This window comes from Bolinopsis microptera, chromosome 11, assembly GCF_026151205.1.
Source record: "Bolinopsis microptera isolate Bmic1 chromosome 11, MBARI_Bmic_1.0, whole genome shotgun sequence".
Lineage (NCBI taxonomy): Eukaryota > Metazoa > Ctenophora > Tentaculata > Lobata > Bolinopsidae > Bolinopsis > Bolinopsis microptera.
Window position 1 is genome coordinate 13,730,328 of NC_087082.1, and position 15,037 is coordinate 13,745,364.

The 15,037-nt window shown below is 37.3% G+C and overlaps 3 protein-coding genes across 6 annotated transcripts in view; 2 read left to right on the plus strand and 1 right to left on the minus strand.

The window, feature by feature from the left end:
* Positions 1-530: 530 nt before the first annotated feature.
* LOC134823407 (uncharacterized) lies at positions 531-4,704 on the plus strand. Its single transcript, XM_063834861.1, has 7 exons — positions 531-687; positions 855-972; positions 1,263-1,403; positions 1,548-1,703; positions 1,919-2,141; positions 2,610-2,786; positions 2,972-4,704. Exons 1-7 carry the CDS (start codon positions 636-638, stop codon positions 3,197-3,199), a joined length of 1,095 nt encoding a protein of 364 aa, XP_063690931.1. The 5' UTR covers positions 531-635; the 3' UTR covers positions 3,200-4,704.
* Positions 4,705-5,294: 590 nt separating this feature from the next.
* On the plus strand, positions 5,295-9,747 carry LOC134823421 (uncharacterized). The gene is made up of 11 exons (XM_063834882.1): positions 5,295-5,488; positions 6,324-6,423; positions 6,875-7,089; positions 7,272-7,399; positions 7,656-7,740; positions 7,850-8,164; positions 8,307-8,431; positions 8,555-8,687; positions 8,789-8,987; positions 9,237-9,429; positions 9,601-9,747. Exons 1-11 carry the CDS (start codon positions 5,377-5,379, stop codon positions 9,649-9,651), a joined length of 1,656 nt encoding a protein of 551 aa, XP_063690952.1. The 5' UTR covers positions 5,295-5,376; the 3' UTR covers positions 9,652-9,747.
* A 1,335-nt stretch (positions 9,748-11,082) lies between these two features.
* LOC134823467 (protein PHTF1-like) overlaps positions 11,083-15,037 on the minus strand; it is a 29,146-nt gene continuing 25,191 nt past the window's right edge. For 2 of the 4 annotated variants that reach the window (XM_063834934.1, XM_063834933.1), the window contains exons 17-19: positions 13,763-13,801; positions 12,998-13,206; positions 11,083-12,099 (exon numbers count right to left, since the gene is read on the minus strand). In XM_063834934.1, coding sequence (XP_063691004.1) covers positions 11,926-12,099; positions 12,998-13,206; positions 13,763-13,801 — 422 coding nt within the window. In that variant the 3' untranslated portion in view covers positions 11,083-11,925. The remainder of the gene's footprint in view (positions 12,100-12,997; positions 13,207-13,762; positions 13,802-15,037) is intronic. The other 2 variants (XM_063834937.1, XM_063834935.1) reach the window with 1 other exon arrangement.

Below are 15,037 nucleotides of genomic sequence, written 5' to 3' on the forward strand. Positions count from 1 at the left end.
ATTTGCTTACAGAGCATTTACAATAAAAAGTAAATGCCAACCGGAAATTATTGCTTCTGTTTCGGTCCCTCAACCCAACTTCCAATCGAATTACTTATTTATCTTTTATTTATCAGAAGAAATTTTGTTACCTAAAAAAATCTGCAGAAATATTCACCTTGCAAAATTGTTGAATGATAAAGGCAATTCGAGGGCTACACCCCATGGGAATCTGGCTTGATAAATAAAAAATATTCTAGAGGTTGCGACGCAAAAGGTATTATTATTGCAGACCCTTTGTGGCGTTAAAAGTCCGTCAGCAACTAGCAAGTCATCTTATTTTTGTTCAAAAAAATAACAGAACGCGAGAAATTGTTGTCGAAGGTTGTCCCTATTGTTTAAATTTCCACACCTTGAGTCATAAGACTGAGTCAAAATATCATATTTGTATGTTGTTTTAAAAAACCACTTTGCCATTCAATAATGCAATAAATTTCTACAATTTTTGTGGGTCAAAGTTAAATCTCGAAACTAACCGTTTATATCTTTATAGCAAGGCTACCGGGGCTCATACGATCACAGTCCGTCTGTGAGAGAGCATTAGTTTGTGTTAGATAAAACTCGAGAAGCAGGTCCCTCCTCATTTTGCTGGAATCATGGATAACAAGATCATGGATAATAAAGTTCTAGAACTTACTATGCAAACAGGTAATTTTTATTAAACTTTGTAAACTTAATTCTATATTTAAAATTTAACGTGCCTTTACTAGGAATGTTACAATTTGTGAGTAACACGCCGGGGTTAGCAGGCTTTGCTCCATATTAATGAACCTACAATATTGCCCTATATGATATATTAACGTTATTCCTTACAGCTACGGAGAAACTAAAAGCACAAGTGCAATTCTGCCAGCGTGAGAAAGAAAGATTCACAAAGTGCAATTCTCAGGACTCTACGACTTTCTACGAGGAGAAGCTCCAAGAGTTTAAATGGTAAGCTGGATATTTATAACTTCTGTATTTCATTGTAATAGTCTCTTTGGTGAGATTATTAACGTGATTTAACAAAATTGAGAAGCCCGATTCAGTGAGTTCAAGTCAATACGAGTCAACGTTTCCCAATATTGTTGTCAGTTGTCACTCCGGAAATTAACAGATCTGGTTCTGATCCGGTGATTGGTCCGGATTTCGGCAATTCTGTTAAAATAAGGGCTGGATATCATGCAATCACTAGAAATATAACACATTCTTTCTGTAATTTAACTAATAAAACCCGTTTTCAGGCAAATGCTCCAGCTGCAGCAACATTATGAATCTACCGGTGAAATGCTGAAGATCAAAAGAGACACTGTGTCAGTCCCTGTTGCAGCAGACAACGAGCGTTTGATGGAGGATCAACTTGAGCTGGACGTGTCGGATGTTTTGTAAGTTTCACTTATTCGAACAGATCTTTTTATTCTGATAGCTGAGAAGCTAACTTTACTCGACTTTTACTCATTCAAAATTCTGCTGTGTGTCTCCCAATGGACCTCACGCCGATCACGACTTTATTCCATATTTCCCCTCAGTTTCAACCCGACCACGGAATCCAAAAAGATGTACTTCCTTCGATACGTCATCTGTCTGCCGCTGCAAAAGCACGTGCTGCAAGAACAGAAGACGGAATTCTTCAGGACCTGTGAGCTCAAAACAGTGGAGGAAAAACGCATCTTTCATTTCCCAAGGTAATTATATTAATACAAATGAGTGTGTTTATTTCGGAGATCTTTGATCTTACTGATTTATAACTTCGTTCAATAAGACATTAAAATTCTTTGAAGCACTAAAAGAGCATGAGAAAAGTTTGATGCAGCCAACTTTCTTTGTGGCATATAGAATCAAGGTTATTTCTTCTCATTGTAACAATACACCAAATCGATAACCCTTCCCACCTCCTCAGAGACGACCTGAAAATGTGCGAATCCTTAAAACGAGGGTACATGACTGTGGAGTTGTACGCAGAGAGGAAACTAAAAGCTCCAACTTTAGTTGGTATTCCTCAAAGGGTGTCTCTCAACAGATTCCTCGAAGAACACTCCATCAAGGGAATGCTTTCGTTTGGAGATAAGGGCGAATGGGACATTTCTTATTCTCTAAACATCCGACGAGCACAACGAGTGGAGGTAAGAATTCTCTCTTATTATTCTGAATAATTGCTCTTCAGCTTATGCAAACACCTCCAACAATTTTTTCGTATTCTGTTTTCGAATCAATGTTAAAAGCACGAACAATCCTTTCTCACTCTGACGAAATGTTCTTGAAATAATATCGACATTATTTCTCACGTACGCGTAATTCATAAAATATTATAATGCTATTAAAATAAAAAGCAAATGCCAAGTGCCAACCGGAAATTATTGCTTCTCTTTCGGTCTCTCGACCCAACTTCCAATCGAATTACTTATTTATCTTTTAATTATCAGCAGAAATGTTGTTATAAATATAATATCGACATTATTTCTCACGTACGCGTAATTCACCAAATATTATAATGCTTTATGCTATTATCTAAGCTTTATCATTTCTCTTTGCACTTTGCAGAGGGATATATTACCTAGTAAATTGTTTACTAAATTATGTTTCGTCTTCAGGAGAAGGATAGTTTCAAGATGGTCCAGAAAAGTTGGATAGGACTAGCTGAAGAACACAGTAGAATAGCCAGGAGAGCATCTGTAGCTACCATGAACTCAAGTCCCGGTTCAAAACACCACAGGAAACGAAGCAATCGCAACCATCACCGTCACCATCACCGCCATCACCACCACAAGGTAAGAACTTGTTAGGATATTTATTGGAGTTTTTTTGAGATTCTCTAGATGTTCTAGAATTTTGATAAAAGTTATCATACAGAATCTAGGGAATCGTTGATGGTTATAATAATGATTTCTTGGATTCCTTTCCTTGTCGATCATGTTTAATGTTTATTCAGTTTGTCTAACAGTCCACCTTTCAGCCGGTACTGGAAGAAAAGTCCCCAGCTTTCTCCCTTGAAACCCAATCTACCGACTCAGAAAACTCTATCGACTTCCAAATCAAAATAAAGGACGACGTCAAGGACAAGGAAGAAGCCTCAGAGGACTCTGATCACATAGCAGATCTACCTTCCGAGAAGTCGGAGAACAAAAACACAACCAACAAAATAAAGAAGACTCTAGCTCGACGTCTTAGTGGATTTTTCTGACAGGAACTGGTTAGGGGACGGGGTTTATAGTGTTTTGTGTTATTAACTTTCCCAACTGCTGCAGAGAACAGAGAGGTGTAGACTGTAGGTCTGTTTAATTGATAAATAATTAAGTAGGAGTATCCTCTAGGTGGTAAATACGGACAGCTCGATATGGTAATTTGGGAACAAATTAGCATAATAAAATACTCACGCATGCCATGATAGAAATTGGGAGATTATTCTCTGGTACTGCTGCAGTTGGGACAGTTTCACGGGATTTGTATTGGTAATCGGTCGTCGGACCGGCCTTTGTTTACGTCGGTCAACTGTTGCAGTTGCACCGCGTGATTTATACCTCCGCGTTTTTACAACATTTTTTTGATAATTATTCTTAATCATCTAGATTTATCATATAATTGTATACTTCGGGTAATAATTGGAAAGGGTCAATCTTGTTTACTATAAAGCGCAGCTGAAATTTGTAGTAACATCGTTCAATTTATTAGTAGAAATTTGTTGAAAAGTTTAAAATAGTTAAAAGAATTTATAAAATAAATTTGAAGGGTTTTAAAATAAATTTCAATTTCTGAGGAAGTAAATGCCAAAAAGGTTATGGAAACATTTCACTGGGTACAAAATAAAATGAGTATCGTTAATACCATACAAAATATTGTGAACGATGTACATTCCATAGTCAACAAATTGTTATATCAGAACACAGCATGTGATAAAATATTACCTAAAAGCTTCGAAATCTATGCTTTTCTATTTAAGAGTTCTTAAATCGAGATTTTAAAAACTTGTGAGCGGAAAGGATTTATAAGGTGGCCATATCAGAGGCGTGGAATTGAAGATGTTTCATGTTCTTGATCAGTGGGTACAATAATTGGATCTATTTGGCTTACCCTGATATGTTCAAAAATATTCAAAAACCAGAAAATAAATTTTTGAAGCTACCATCTTTAATCCCATGAAGAAGTCCGCCAAATTTTATGCTTTTAGGTTATATTTTTGTATTGATAACTGTTATATCCTAGTCAGTTATTATCGCGTTAGACTGTCGGTATCGAAAATTCTTTTATTTTAGACATGAGTCCAGTAATTCTCAGTTGGTTTATCGTGCCTTTAGTTTTAATGTGCTTAGTGTGTGTGTTTACTTCTAGGCTAAATAAAATTAAAGTGCTAACTTTACCAGTTGTCAGAATGTTCAATAAAGCCAACAATTAAGTTATAGTTAAAATTTAAAGACAGTATTTAGATTATTTGCGATTTGACTTAAAATTATATTTATTAGGGTTGGTACTTCTGAAATTGTTAAATTATAAAATGACGAGTGTAATTATAAATTTGATTAATAATTCTCCTTAAGTTAGATTCTATATTTAATGATTTTAGCCTCATTTATTTAACTGCAGTGATATAATACCATTATTAAGTAAGATCCTGCATTTTACTTTAAGTAATACAGGGTCATAATATTAACGCTAAGTTTCGTTTGATAAGTTTATAATTACAGTTAGTTACATACCTCGTATTATTTGTTCACCGAAATCAGAAAATCTAAATCTAATGAAGGTAATTGACCAAAGAATTACTATGCCATTTGCTTGTGAAACTCTGTTGCAGAACAGGCGTTTCAATCGACACCCAATCGACATGAATTGGGACAAATTCCAGTAGAAGTATGTGGTTCCTGGGAGTTGGAGGTCACCACACCAGGTAGGGTGCTCGGTTACAGAACATTCTTAATTAACACCCGTCATGAAAAAACAATAACACCTTAACCCTAAACCCAGCGGCCCCTGATTCCCAGTACGAGCTCGATGTTATGACGAAGAATTACGGGCCAGTGCCATAGGAGTTAGGACTATAAATCTTAGATCTTTTAACAAACAATAAATGGACTTAAGTCTGACGTAATTTACCAACTCTAATTGCAGGTATTAGCATAGGAGATTAGAATAATCAATTTCAATGACTCATGGTACGGTTCATAAAATTTTAATTTGATCTGTAACCTGGCCACGGAAACATCCTAAAAAAGGCTCAAATCTTCCTTATCGTAAACCAATCTTTAGATAATCAGGACTTGGCCGCAGCTCAAGTAACCAGCTTCAAATTTCCGTTCTTTTCCCGTTATTTGGTCGTGGTTTCCATCACGAATTCGTTTCTAGTTGTATTATATCTTGTAAAGTATGGTATTGCCATTGGTAATAGTTTTGTTTGGTCTGGCCCTGGCCGGGTCGAGTAACAGTATGAAGCTGCCTGGCGTGGTTACTGTGATCAACGAACAGTTCTTTGAATCAGGTAAACAGATTGAATCGAGCTTCATGTCAACCTCCAATATGAGATGAAATATGGAAATTGGTGCCCGAATTTATCATAAAAACACGGAATAACTTATATCTTTTCAATATTGGATTTGGTAAACATGACCGAACAGTTAACAACATTTAACTAAAGAATGTGTTTTAAATTTGAAGTCTGGGCGTTCTTTGTTCACTTTTTCATTGATTAATTTTAAAACAGAAATAATCAAGAATATATCAATGGTAATCAATGCAATGATCAATAGTTCCTCACGAGAACAATGCAGTAGGAATTAAAAGCATTTGGCTACGAAGTACGAATTACTGAACCGCAGCCCTGTAGGAGCTGTGATCGATGTTTAACAAAACACGTGACCAACTTTGAACTTAGCTTTGACCTCCCTCAGTAAAAAATAACGAGGAACTGTGGCCGTTGTCCTTCTAAATTTCAGAAAGAAAGTATCCACTCTGGATGCGGATTTTTCCCGATCCATGACTCATGTACCGAAGTCACAAAAGAGTCAAGGACAAGGGTTAGCGAACAAGGTTTTTTTTTGTATATGGTAGCTTGTCAGCTTGTGTCCGTCGTGGCCGTCGTCGTCGTACGGCCTGTCACTCCGCAATATTTGCATGCTTATAAACAGTAAAGCCTGGGGTCCCCAGGTTGTATGGAATATGATAAATACACAATCACGGAGCGGGAAATTGAGCGGCCATCCACAGAAGAAAAGCGGCCGCATTTCTTGTTAGTAAACATATCTCTATATAATCCCTGGCAGGATTTGATTACTAATATAAATACTAATATTAATGTTTTGTACAATTACATCTAGAGACGAGGAAACTGTTTGATGATCTAGAGAAGGAGCTGATAGAGATGGATGATCAGACTGTCAGAGGGATGGATGGCAGACTTAGATGGGCGCTAACCGGGTATGTTAACCTCTATAGTCATTAGTCGCTATTGTAGTCACTACAGTAGTGACTACAGTAGTGACTACAGTAGTGACTACAGTAGTGACTACAGTAGTCACTACAGTAGTCACTACTGTAGTCACTACTGTAGTCACTACTGTAGTCACTACAGTAGTGACTACAGTAGTCACTACAGTAGTCACTACTGTAGTCACTACTGTAGTCACTACTGTAGTCACTACTGTAGTCACTACTGTAGTCACTACTGTAGTCACTACTGTAGTCACTACTGTAGTCACTACTGTAGTCACTACTGTAGTCACTACTGTAGTCACTACTGTAGTCACTACTGTAGTCACTACTGTAGTCACTACTGTAGTCACTACTGTAGTCACTACTGTAGTCACTGCTAGTGAGTTAGTAACAAGGTTAAGTAACAAAAACACGACTTAACATTTCCTACTTTCAGACTGGGAATATACCATTTTAAAGGACCAGAAACAAACGTTGAGATTAGCAGTACTAACGACAAGGCAGTCTTCACCCTAGAGATGGAGGATGCTACCGTTAAAACCTCCTTCAAATGGGCAGCTAGCTATGATCTGTGGCTTACTGACATTAAGATTAGTGGGAGCGCTAATGCTAAGTTGTATCAGGTCGACATGACCAAATCTGTTGCTCTTGGTAAGTTTCTGATTGGTAGTTTGGTAATTGGTGGCAGTTTAGCTTGATTTGAAATCAAACTCTTAAAAAGTAGCTTTTTATAAGATTCTGAGGACTTCGACCTATTTTGTTATTGACTCCGATTATATATCACAAACCACTCTTTAATTTAAATCATCATATGACTGAATATTCTGGTACAGGCATCTCAGAAGCAGGTAAACTGGAGCTAGACGCTAGGAACTGTGAACTAGACTCCTGCTGTTCTCTGGAGATCGACAACATGGATATCAGTGTTTATGGAGGTGTTGTAGCTTGGATCATCGATCAGGTAAGTAGCTACAATACCGTCTCCAGTGCATTAAACAAACAAGCCACGACGAAGGCGATTCAAAAAAAATTTGATCAAAGTTGTAGAATGTAGTATCCTTTGCTCGAAGTATAGCCATTGTAAACTTCGCTCCACTACAAAATACTAATTCAATGATCTCGTGGTCCGAGCCAAATAAAGATGATCTGCAATCAAAGTGCTCAATTCTATATATTAATAGACAATCAAGTTGCTTATTAGTTAACCACTTCTCCAGACGATAGACTGGTGGAAGGGAGAGATTAAAGATTTGATAAGAGAGGAAGCCTGTGCAAGGATAGACGATGTCATTCACTCTGAACGTGAGTTAACATCACTCTCAATAAACCTTATACTGTTTTCTTAAAGCAACAAAATCATTCTGCTACAATTCTTGACTCCATTACAAACTCAACCTAAACGTATTTTCAGTGAACGCAGCGTTAGAATCCTTCCCCTCTACAACAGACATAGTGCACGAGGACCTACATCTGAACTACACCCTGCTCCATCTCGACACTGTGGGGGACTGCCTGATAGTGGGGGTAGACGGGAGTGTAACTCCACTAGCACAGGAGGTGGAGGAGGGGTCGAACAACACGGTCTTTAACGTGACAATCGCAGACATTAGTAACGGGACAGTCACAGAAAACAGTAACGTTTATACAGTAACGCCAACGGAGCTAAGTATCGTGACTTCAGCAGAGGGATCACTACTCGGGGTTGGGGGACACACACCACTTCCAGGTTTGTAAAATAAGTTTCGGCATCAATATTGCTAACACAATGTCCCCTCTTCCATTCAGCTCCACTATAATACACAGCACGTCTGATTTCAGTCAGCGATGGCTGAGGAGGGAGGGATGAGTACTAATTCCTAAATTTCCAGTGAGCGAGTGTGTAGCCGAAGATTACGACTTCAGTACAAGGATCTCACACGGAACAATACAATCTTTGGCAAATTCTGTGTTCCAGGCCGGTCTGCTAGGTTCTTATAATTTGGACAAGACAACAGTAAGTGACCTCCTGCAATTTTTCTCTATGGTAGAGTTACCAGAGTTTCATAAGCTAACTGTAGAGCAGCAAGAACAAGTACTACTAATGTGGAGTTCTTCTTTACCCCATCATCCCTCCCAGATCCAGCGAGTCAAAATGTTCGAGCCCGGCTTCTTTGCTCGAGGTAATGATGAGCTGATGCAGCATTACTTGCTCAACATTGATGTCAACATCACTGGTCCACCCATCGCTTCCATCAATGCAAACAAATCTTGTGAGTTCTTATTGAATATGTAAAAAATTACATCACACATTTAAAGCATATTGCATTAAATGGGGTTAAAAAATGAGCATCCATTAGCCATATTGCGCCAGGTATAGAGATGGATATCCCAACATCAATGGACCTCGTGATGGTGCACCCCAACAAGAGTAAGCAAAAGAAGCTGCTGCTCAAGCTAAACGCTACATTCACGGTTGGAGTTCAGTTTGAGGTGACCAAGGATACAACAATGTTGGAGGATGGTGGCGAGGGTATTAGGGTCAAACTTCAGGGCAAGGTTGTCAGTCTTTAGTGAGTAATCGACCCGTATTTAATTTATCATTCACTTATTTTTTTACCAGCTGAACAATTAAATAATATTGAAAGCTCCATATGCTATCAACGATTGATGAAATTTAAAAGACGGGATACATCAAATTTATTAAGCTAAGACCACACTGCATATAGTGCATGTACCATATCATTGCTGTAGACTATTATATATATATATCAGTCTAGTCGAAAAATGTTAAAAATATTTAAATAATCCCATTCCTGCAGTTCGACGCTTCACAACACGACAGTGACCAAGGAGTACGAGCTAGAACTGAAGCTATCCAGTGTGGGAATACTGCTGGACATGATCCGTGCTAATCTCATCCAGCCCAGGATCTACAAACATCTAGAAAACGGCATTCCTACTAACTTCGGGGACGTCTTCGACATTGACGTGTCTCACTTCAAATATTTTGAGGTATGATCCGACTGCTTTTCAAACGCTTAAAATTCTCGTTTCCACACAAAACCTAAGGTTAAGCAATAAGCATGCTGAGCAAATTTAATTTCCCAATAAGATTGCTACATTAAGTTATATACTTCAACCGATTGAAGTTAAATTATCTGAATGACACGTTCAACGTTTCAGAACTACGTTGAGTTTGACGGAACGATAAACGATTGGACTATGAGCATGTGAAGCTGAAGGGAGCTTTTGAAACTGCCAACTGAAGTATAGCTTTGATAAAGACAATACCGGATACTCCTACCCCTGAGTTACTCAGGAGTAGGAGTATCCGGTGAGTACTGTTCATATTTCCGTGGGATTTTTACTCATATATTAAAATTGTATCTTCCGATTATTATATGAACCTACGGCTACACATATGCAACAATGGGCCAAGTTACTTGGCTCATTTTTTCATTCTGTGGGTGGAAGTCATTAGGATCGGATCCATAGACGCATCTGCATGTGAAATTTGAAGTAAATTTAAGCATGTTTTTGTAAAATCAGTTTTTTTTTGTAGAATGCAATATAACGGGCTATATAATTATAACATGGATCTCGACTTCCACATAAGATAGCTAACATAGCCCACGAAGTAATTACAGTTTTTTGGTCTTCACTGCTTTTTAAAAGCAGGGTGATATGGGCCAAGTCACTTGGCCCAACTTATTTCCAATAAACCATAAACTGATTTGGTCTACGTAACTTGGCCCACCCATTTATAGAACATTCTGTGGGATAGGTAACGTAGACCAATGGGATAGTTTTTCCAGTTTATCTCAAAACTACCAAAAACTTCTTAGCCCATTCTTACATGTAATGTGCAGGTTCATTATATGCTGACCCACGTTGCACGTACGCGATCAGAACGACTCTTAGAATTTATTTAATTTTATCTGAGCAACTAATTATGATATTTTGGGAAACTGGTAATTATTTTGATCATAAGAGTGTTCTTTTTAAACCGATCAGTTTACATGTTTATTGACACACGTTACAACCCCTTTTCAAGCAAAACGTTGCAACGTCCCTTTTCAAGCAAAATAAGAGTGGGTCAAGAGGACCAATAATTTTAAAGAGCCTAAACTATAAATCCGATCAACGAGATAAGTGCAAAATATCATCGTTCATTGTGATTCTGAAAATATCAAATGAAAGGGTTATTTTGAATCGGGCGAAAATCGAAATCACCCTTCAGAAAATCACGAGCTAGGTTTTTATTTATAGACAATTTTGTTCAGAAGATATATATATATCATGATTTTGATTTGTACTGTGCCGCGCCTTCGCGCGAAGACACTTTGTACACAAAAGTGGCGATGCTGCCTCCAGATTCAGTAATTGCAATAGACTATTCCAGAAGGACTTCTGGCTAAATTGGTGTAATTTGCCGATATGAAGCACAGATTCGAGCGTTTTAAGCAATAACTTGTACACTGTTACATACTACGATAAGATTATCTTTCTATCTCTGCAAATAATATGATGGACACTAAATTGATCGTGTGCACAAGTCTGTATGAGTTTCTACGAGCCATAAACCAAACTTGGGATTCCAGCTAGAAAAAGCTCCACATGAATTCTTTCCAAAAATTATTGAGAGAAGAAGTAAAAGAAGTAAGATTAATAAAACTGATAACTCAGTTACACACACTGCTCAGCATTTGTTTAAAACAATAATACCAGCTCAAACATTAACTTCTGTTCGCAATAAAGCAATAGCAACTTGCTGGCATTCTTTCTTTTTGGTATCTAGGGAAGAAACATCTTTTAAAGGATGGTATTTCGATGATCGTATCGTAAAAATCTTAAGAAAGTTACAAACAATAATATTAAAATCAATCATTAGGATATAATACAAAATGTAGAGTCAAAGTAAACCCAGGGATCGTTCACATTTTGTTAGGTATTAGGAGGTCAAGGTCACTGAAGGTTATGTATACGATTAAATAACCTACAAATATCCTGTGCGAAGATTAAATATATATTTTTCAATATGAATGTCCATTGTCCAGGGTATTTACGATGGCCAAAAAGTGACCTTCATAATATCTGACCGATCTCATCAATTCCTAAAGTTAAAGATGAATGAGGTTTTATAAAAATCTTTGTACACATATATTATATAATAATGATCAAGTATATCATGACTATGGATTTATAGCTCATAGCATTTCGAATATAAACAAGAAAATATTGATATTATTAAAACATCGGGCATACTTTCGGACGACGTTTTAAAGAAATAACTGACGTGAAAAATCGCATTTAAACACTCATGTTTGAAAAGTGTTAAAGTTGTCAAAAGCTTGCAGCAAGAATTGAAAACTGCGCAAATTATAGCACCCGCTCAAATAAATAACCCCCATGTTATTATTAACTTATCATATATTAGATATATACAATATACATATATAAACTTAAAATCAGTCTCGTACCCACCAAAAACACATAAGATATCCTGGGCTATTTTATCATTTTCCAGAGTTTAAGTTTGAAACCGAGGATTTCGGATGCCAGCCCGGAGAAAGCAGAAAGAAGGAAGACTCGCAAAAATTGAGAAACAAGAGGGGAAAGGAAGAAGACGGAAGTTTCTCGACTGTCGATCTCTTTTAGAAGTTTTGATGACAACTGCAGTACCTGAAATAGACAACTTGTTAGTCGACAACTTGTTAGTCGATACACAATGTTCAAAATTTAACTCTAACTTTCGGTAAGGTTTAAATGTTAAGAGTAATTAACCATGCTCTGATCTTCGTTTGATAATTGCGATCAATTCAAACCACATTTTCTCCAGACTCTAATTAAAATAAATATAAAATCATCAACCTACACCGCATTTACAAGCCAAATACAAGAAATATCAGCTGATTTATCTGCTCGACCAACGAGTCAAGACAACCCCCGATTACGTAATTATACGGTAAATTAGTCCTCTAATTAGTCCAATATGCGGACATAATATAAAATATATTATTATCACACGTTCCCAGGTTGGGCTGGGTTTACCGTAAACGTGAATATTAAATGACCGATTTACGGATATTAAATGACCGATTTCCTTACACTCCCCTTGATAGTGGCATGCGGAAAACGCGTTAACATTTTATCACCGTGAACAGTGAGATACACTAAGGAAGCAAGCCTGGTGCAGGGATGATTATGCCCGGAATTAAAGATAATCTAAAGAACGCGAACGGTTAATTTTTAAACCAGCTTAGTGATAAGGAATTGTGTGATAATAAGATAAGGAATTGTGCGATAATTATTGTTCGCATTGAAAAGAACTGCGCCCACTGGCAGGGAATCAAAGTGCATTCCTTATCAATAGTGTTCAATAAATTCCAACACTACTTTTCACACTATACATGATGAGCAGTCATACTTATTATTTGTAGTACTGTATGTAAAATATACGAGTGAAACTACAAAAACGTTGGGGGTTCATTACCATTTTGCCTCTGTCTAGAATAAACGGCAAATGACATTAATAAAATCATCCCACCCCACGGACCCCTTCCCATTCCACTGAACTAACCTGGTTAGCCTGCATGAGTTGTTCCTTCTTCTGGGGAGACTGCTGAATGAAAAAGAAGAGGTTAATCTGTTCGGTGATAAGGAGAGAGTGGCTGTCAAACCTCTCGTTTATATCGTTACCCAGAGTGAAGAGACGGAGAAGATAGATGCTGAGGCACATGCTCCAGGCTATTGCGAGCCATGTAAAGTACATGTTCATTGAGTCTCCTCCTGAAGGAAGAGAGAGGAGCTGGTTAGTTGTGGTTTTTTAAAAAGGTTCGTATTTTGTTTTTATAGGCTTATATTATTAAACTATTTCAAATCCTCCATAGATTTTGTGTAGTTATTTAGTTCTGTGCAGTATTGGAACTGTAAATCTTTTAATTGGGGAACCCGATAGAATCACACTAGCAGCTTTCAAGGGGAATAAGAGATGCAAAGCATGAATTCTTAAATGCTAAAGACACACAAGACAAGGGTTTTAATGTTTAGCTATTTTCATGACAGAATCGTGTTTATTATAATCTTTATCAGGCCTTTGCAATTTTCAGGAAAAAACTCTCTCCAAAAAGAGGCTGAAAATTGTTTGCTCAGGGACACGTCACGTCTCGTACAGCGGTCCACCTTTTAAATCGGTCCGAAATTTTACCCAGTTTGTTATACCCAGATAAGATAATCACACCCGCAAAGTCTGATAGTCTCAGTAGAGATAACATTGTAATCACACACTCAGATAATAGATTATCTGTAATATTAATAACACGTATATATCACACTGTTAACCCACGTGCAGTTTCGTCCTCCAGCTCCACTACTATCAGTTGCTCTACACACACGGTTTTGAAGTTAGTAAAACAGTCATAGCTAGTCATAAACAGTCATAAACAGTCATAAACAGCCATAAATGGAGGCAATACTCATATTTAGATATACGCACACGTTTTAGCGTTAGTAAGTTAGTTAGTTAGTTAGTTAGTTAGTTAGTTAGTTAGTTAGTTAGTTAGTTAGTTGGTTAGTTGGTTAGTTAATTAGTTAGTTAGTTAAGCATTTAGTAAGTAAAACGGAGCATTAGTCGTGGTTAGCTCACATTTTTTATTGAAAGATTTTAATTGAAAATGTTTTTTAAGTTTGTTAACTATTGAGATATTATTTGTTTCATTTCGGACAAAAATAGGTGATATGAATCCTCTCAATTTCCGGTCTGTTAGTGCTACAAGTCTGCATGCTGATTGCTGACATTGTTAGGTTATAACTACGGATACGATAGTAAAATGGAAGATATGAGAAGGAAGAACTTTATATTAAGGTTATAACAAGGATAAGTTGTCTCTATACGTAACAATTAACAGGTTGAAATATTATCCAAATATGTTCCGAGAATTGTGAGACATATAGGGGCGGGTGTGGCTCCCTGGAAATATCTCCTCATTTGTAAGTCATGATGTTCCGTAGTCAGATACCAAACAAGATTGCTACAGTTCATAACTAATATATTATCCTACATTGTATATAACACTAAAGTTCCGGGTATAAGTTCCGGTTGGCGTGGCGCCAAACATCCCAGGAATTGACTCCACCTAGCACAAATGAGCATATATGTATAGTGTAAAGTGTATAGTGTATTGTAGTAGAATAGAGTAGAGATAGTACCCTAGTAACCATGGTAACCCTGGTAACCTTAGTAACCCTAGCCTAGTAACCCTGGTAACCCTAGCCTAGTAACCCTGGTAACCCTACTTCTAACAATGTACAATAGTCTGTAAACTCCAGCACTGTATCAGTTGTGATAAGAGAGAAGCCGTGTGGGTGAGATGTGAAGAAAACATACAGTTTGTATTAGAGGGACGGGGTGTGTGTGTTTTATCAAGCGAGACTAGGTAATCTATATCAGACACTATTGTAGATCGTATAATGTAACACGCTGCAGCTGAAGCTGTTGAATCCGGTAAATCCCCATAAAGTCGAACAAGACACACTAAATCTGCACGTGTCTAATTTTAATTACGGAGAACATTGATTCTTTGATTGGTCCCTGGAGAACGTCCGATCTGCATCGAGTTGA

Coding starts and splice junctions, on each gene's coding strand:
- LOC134823407 (XM_063834861.1), top strand. CDS start 636: ATGGATAACAAGATCATGGATAATAAAGTTCTAGAACTTACTATGCAA. Junction 688..854: donor AGAACTTACTATGCAAACAG/GTAATTTTTATT, acceptor TATTCCTTACAG/CTACGGAGAAACTAAAAGCA. Junction 2,787..2,971: donor ACCGCCATCACCACCACAAG/GTAAGAACTTGT, acceptor TCCACCTTTCAG/CCGGTACTGGAAGAAAAGTC.
- LOC134823421 (XM_063834882.1), top strand. CDS start 5,377: ATGGTATTGCCATTGGTAATAGTTTTGTTTGGTCTGGCCCTGGCCGGG. Junction 7,741..7,849: donor CGATGTCATTCACTCTGAAC/GTGAGTTAACAT, acceptor ACGTATTTTCAG/TGAACGCAGCGTTAGAATCC. Junction 8,688..8,788: donor CATCAATGCAAACAAATCTT/GTGAGTTCTTAT, acceptor ATATTGCGCCAG/GTATAGAGATGGATATCCCA.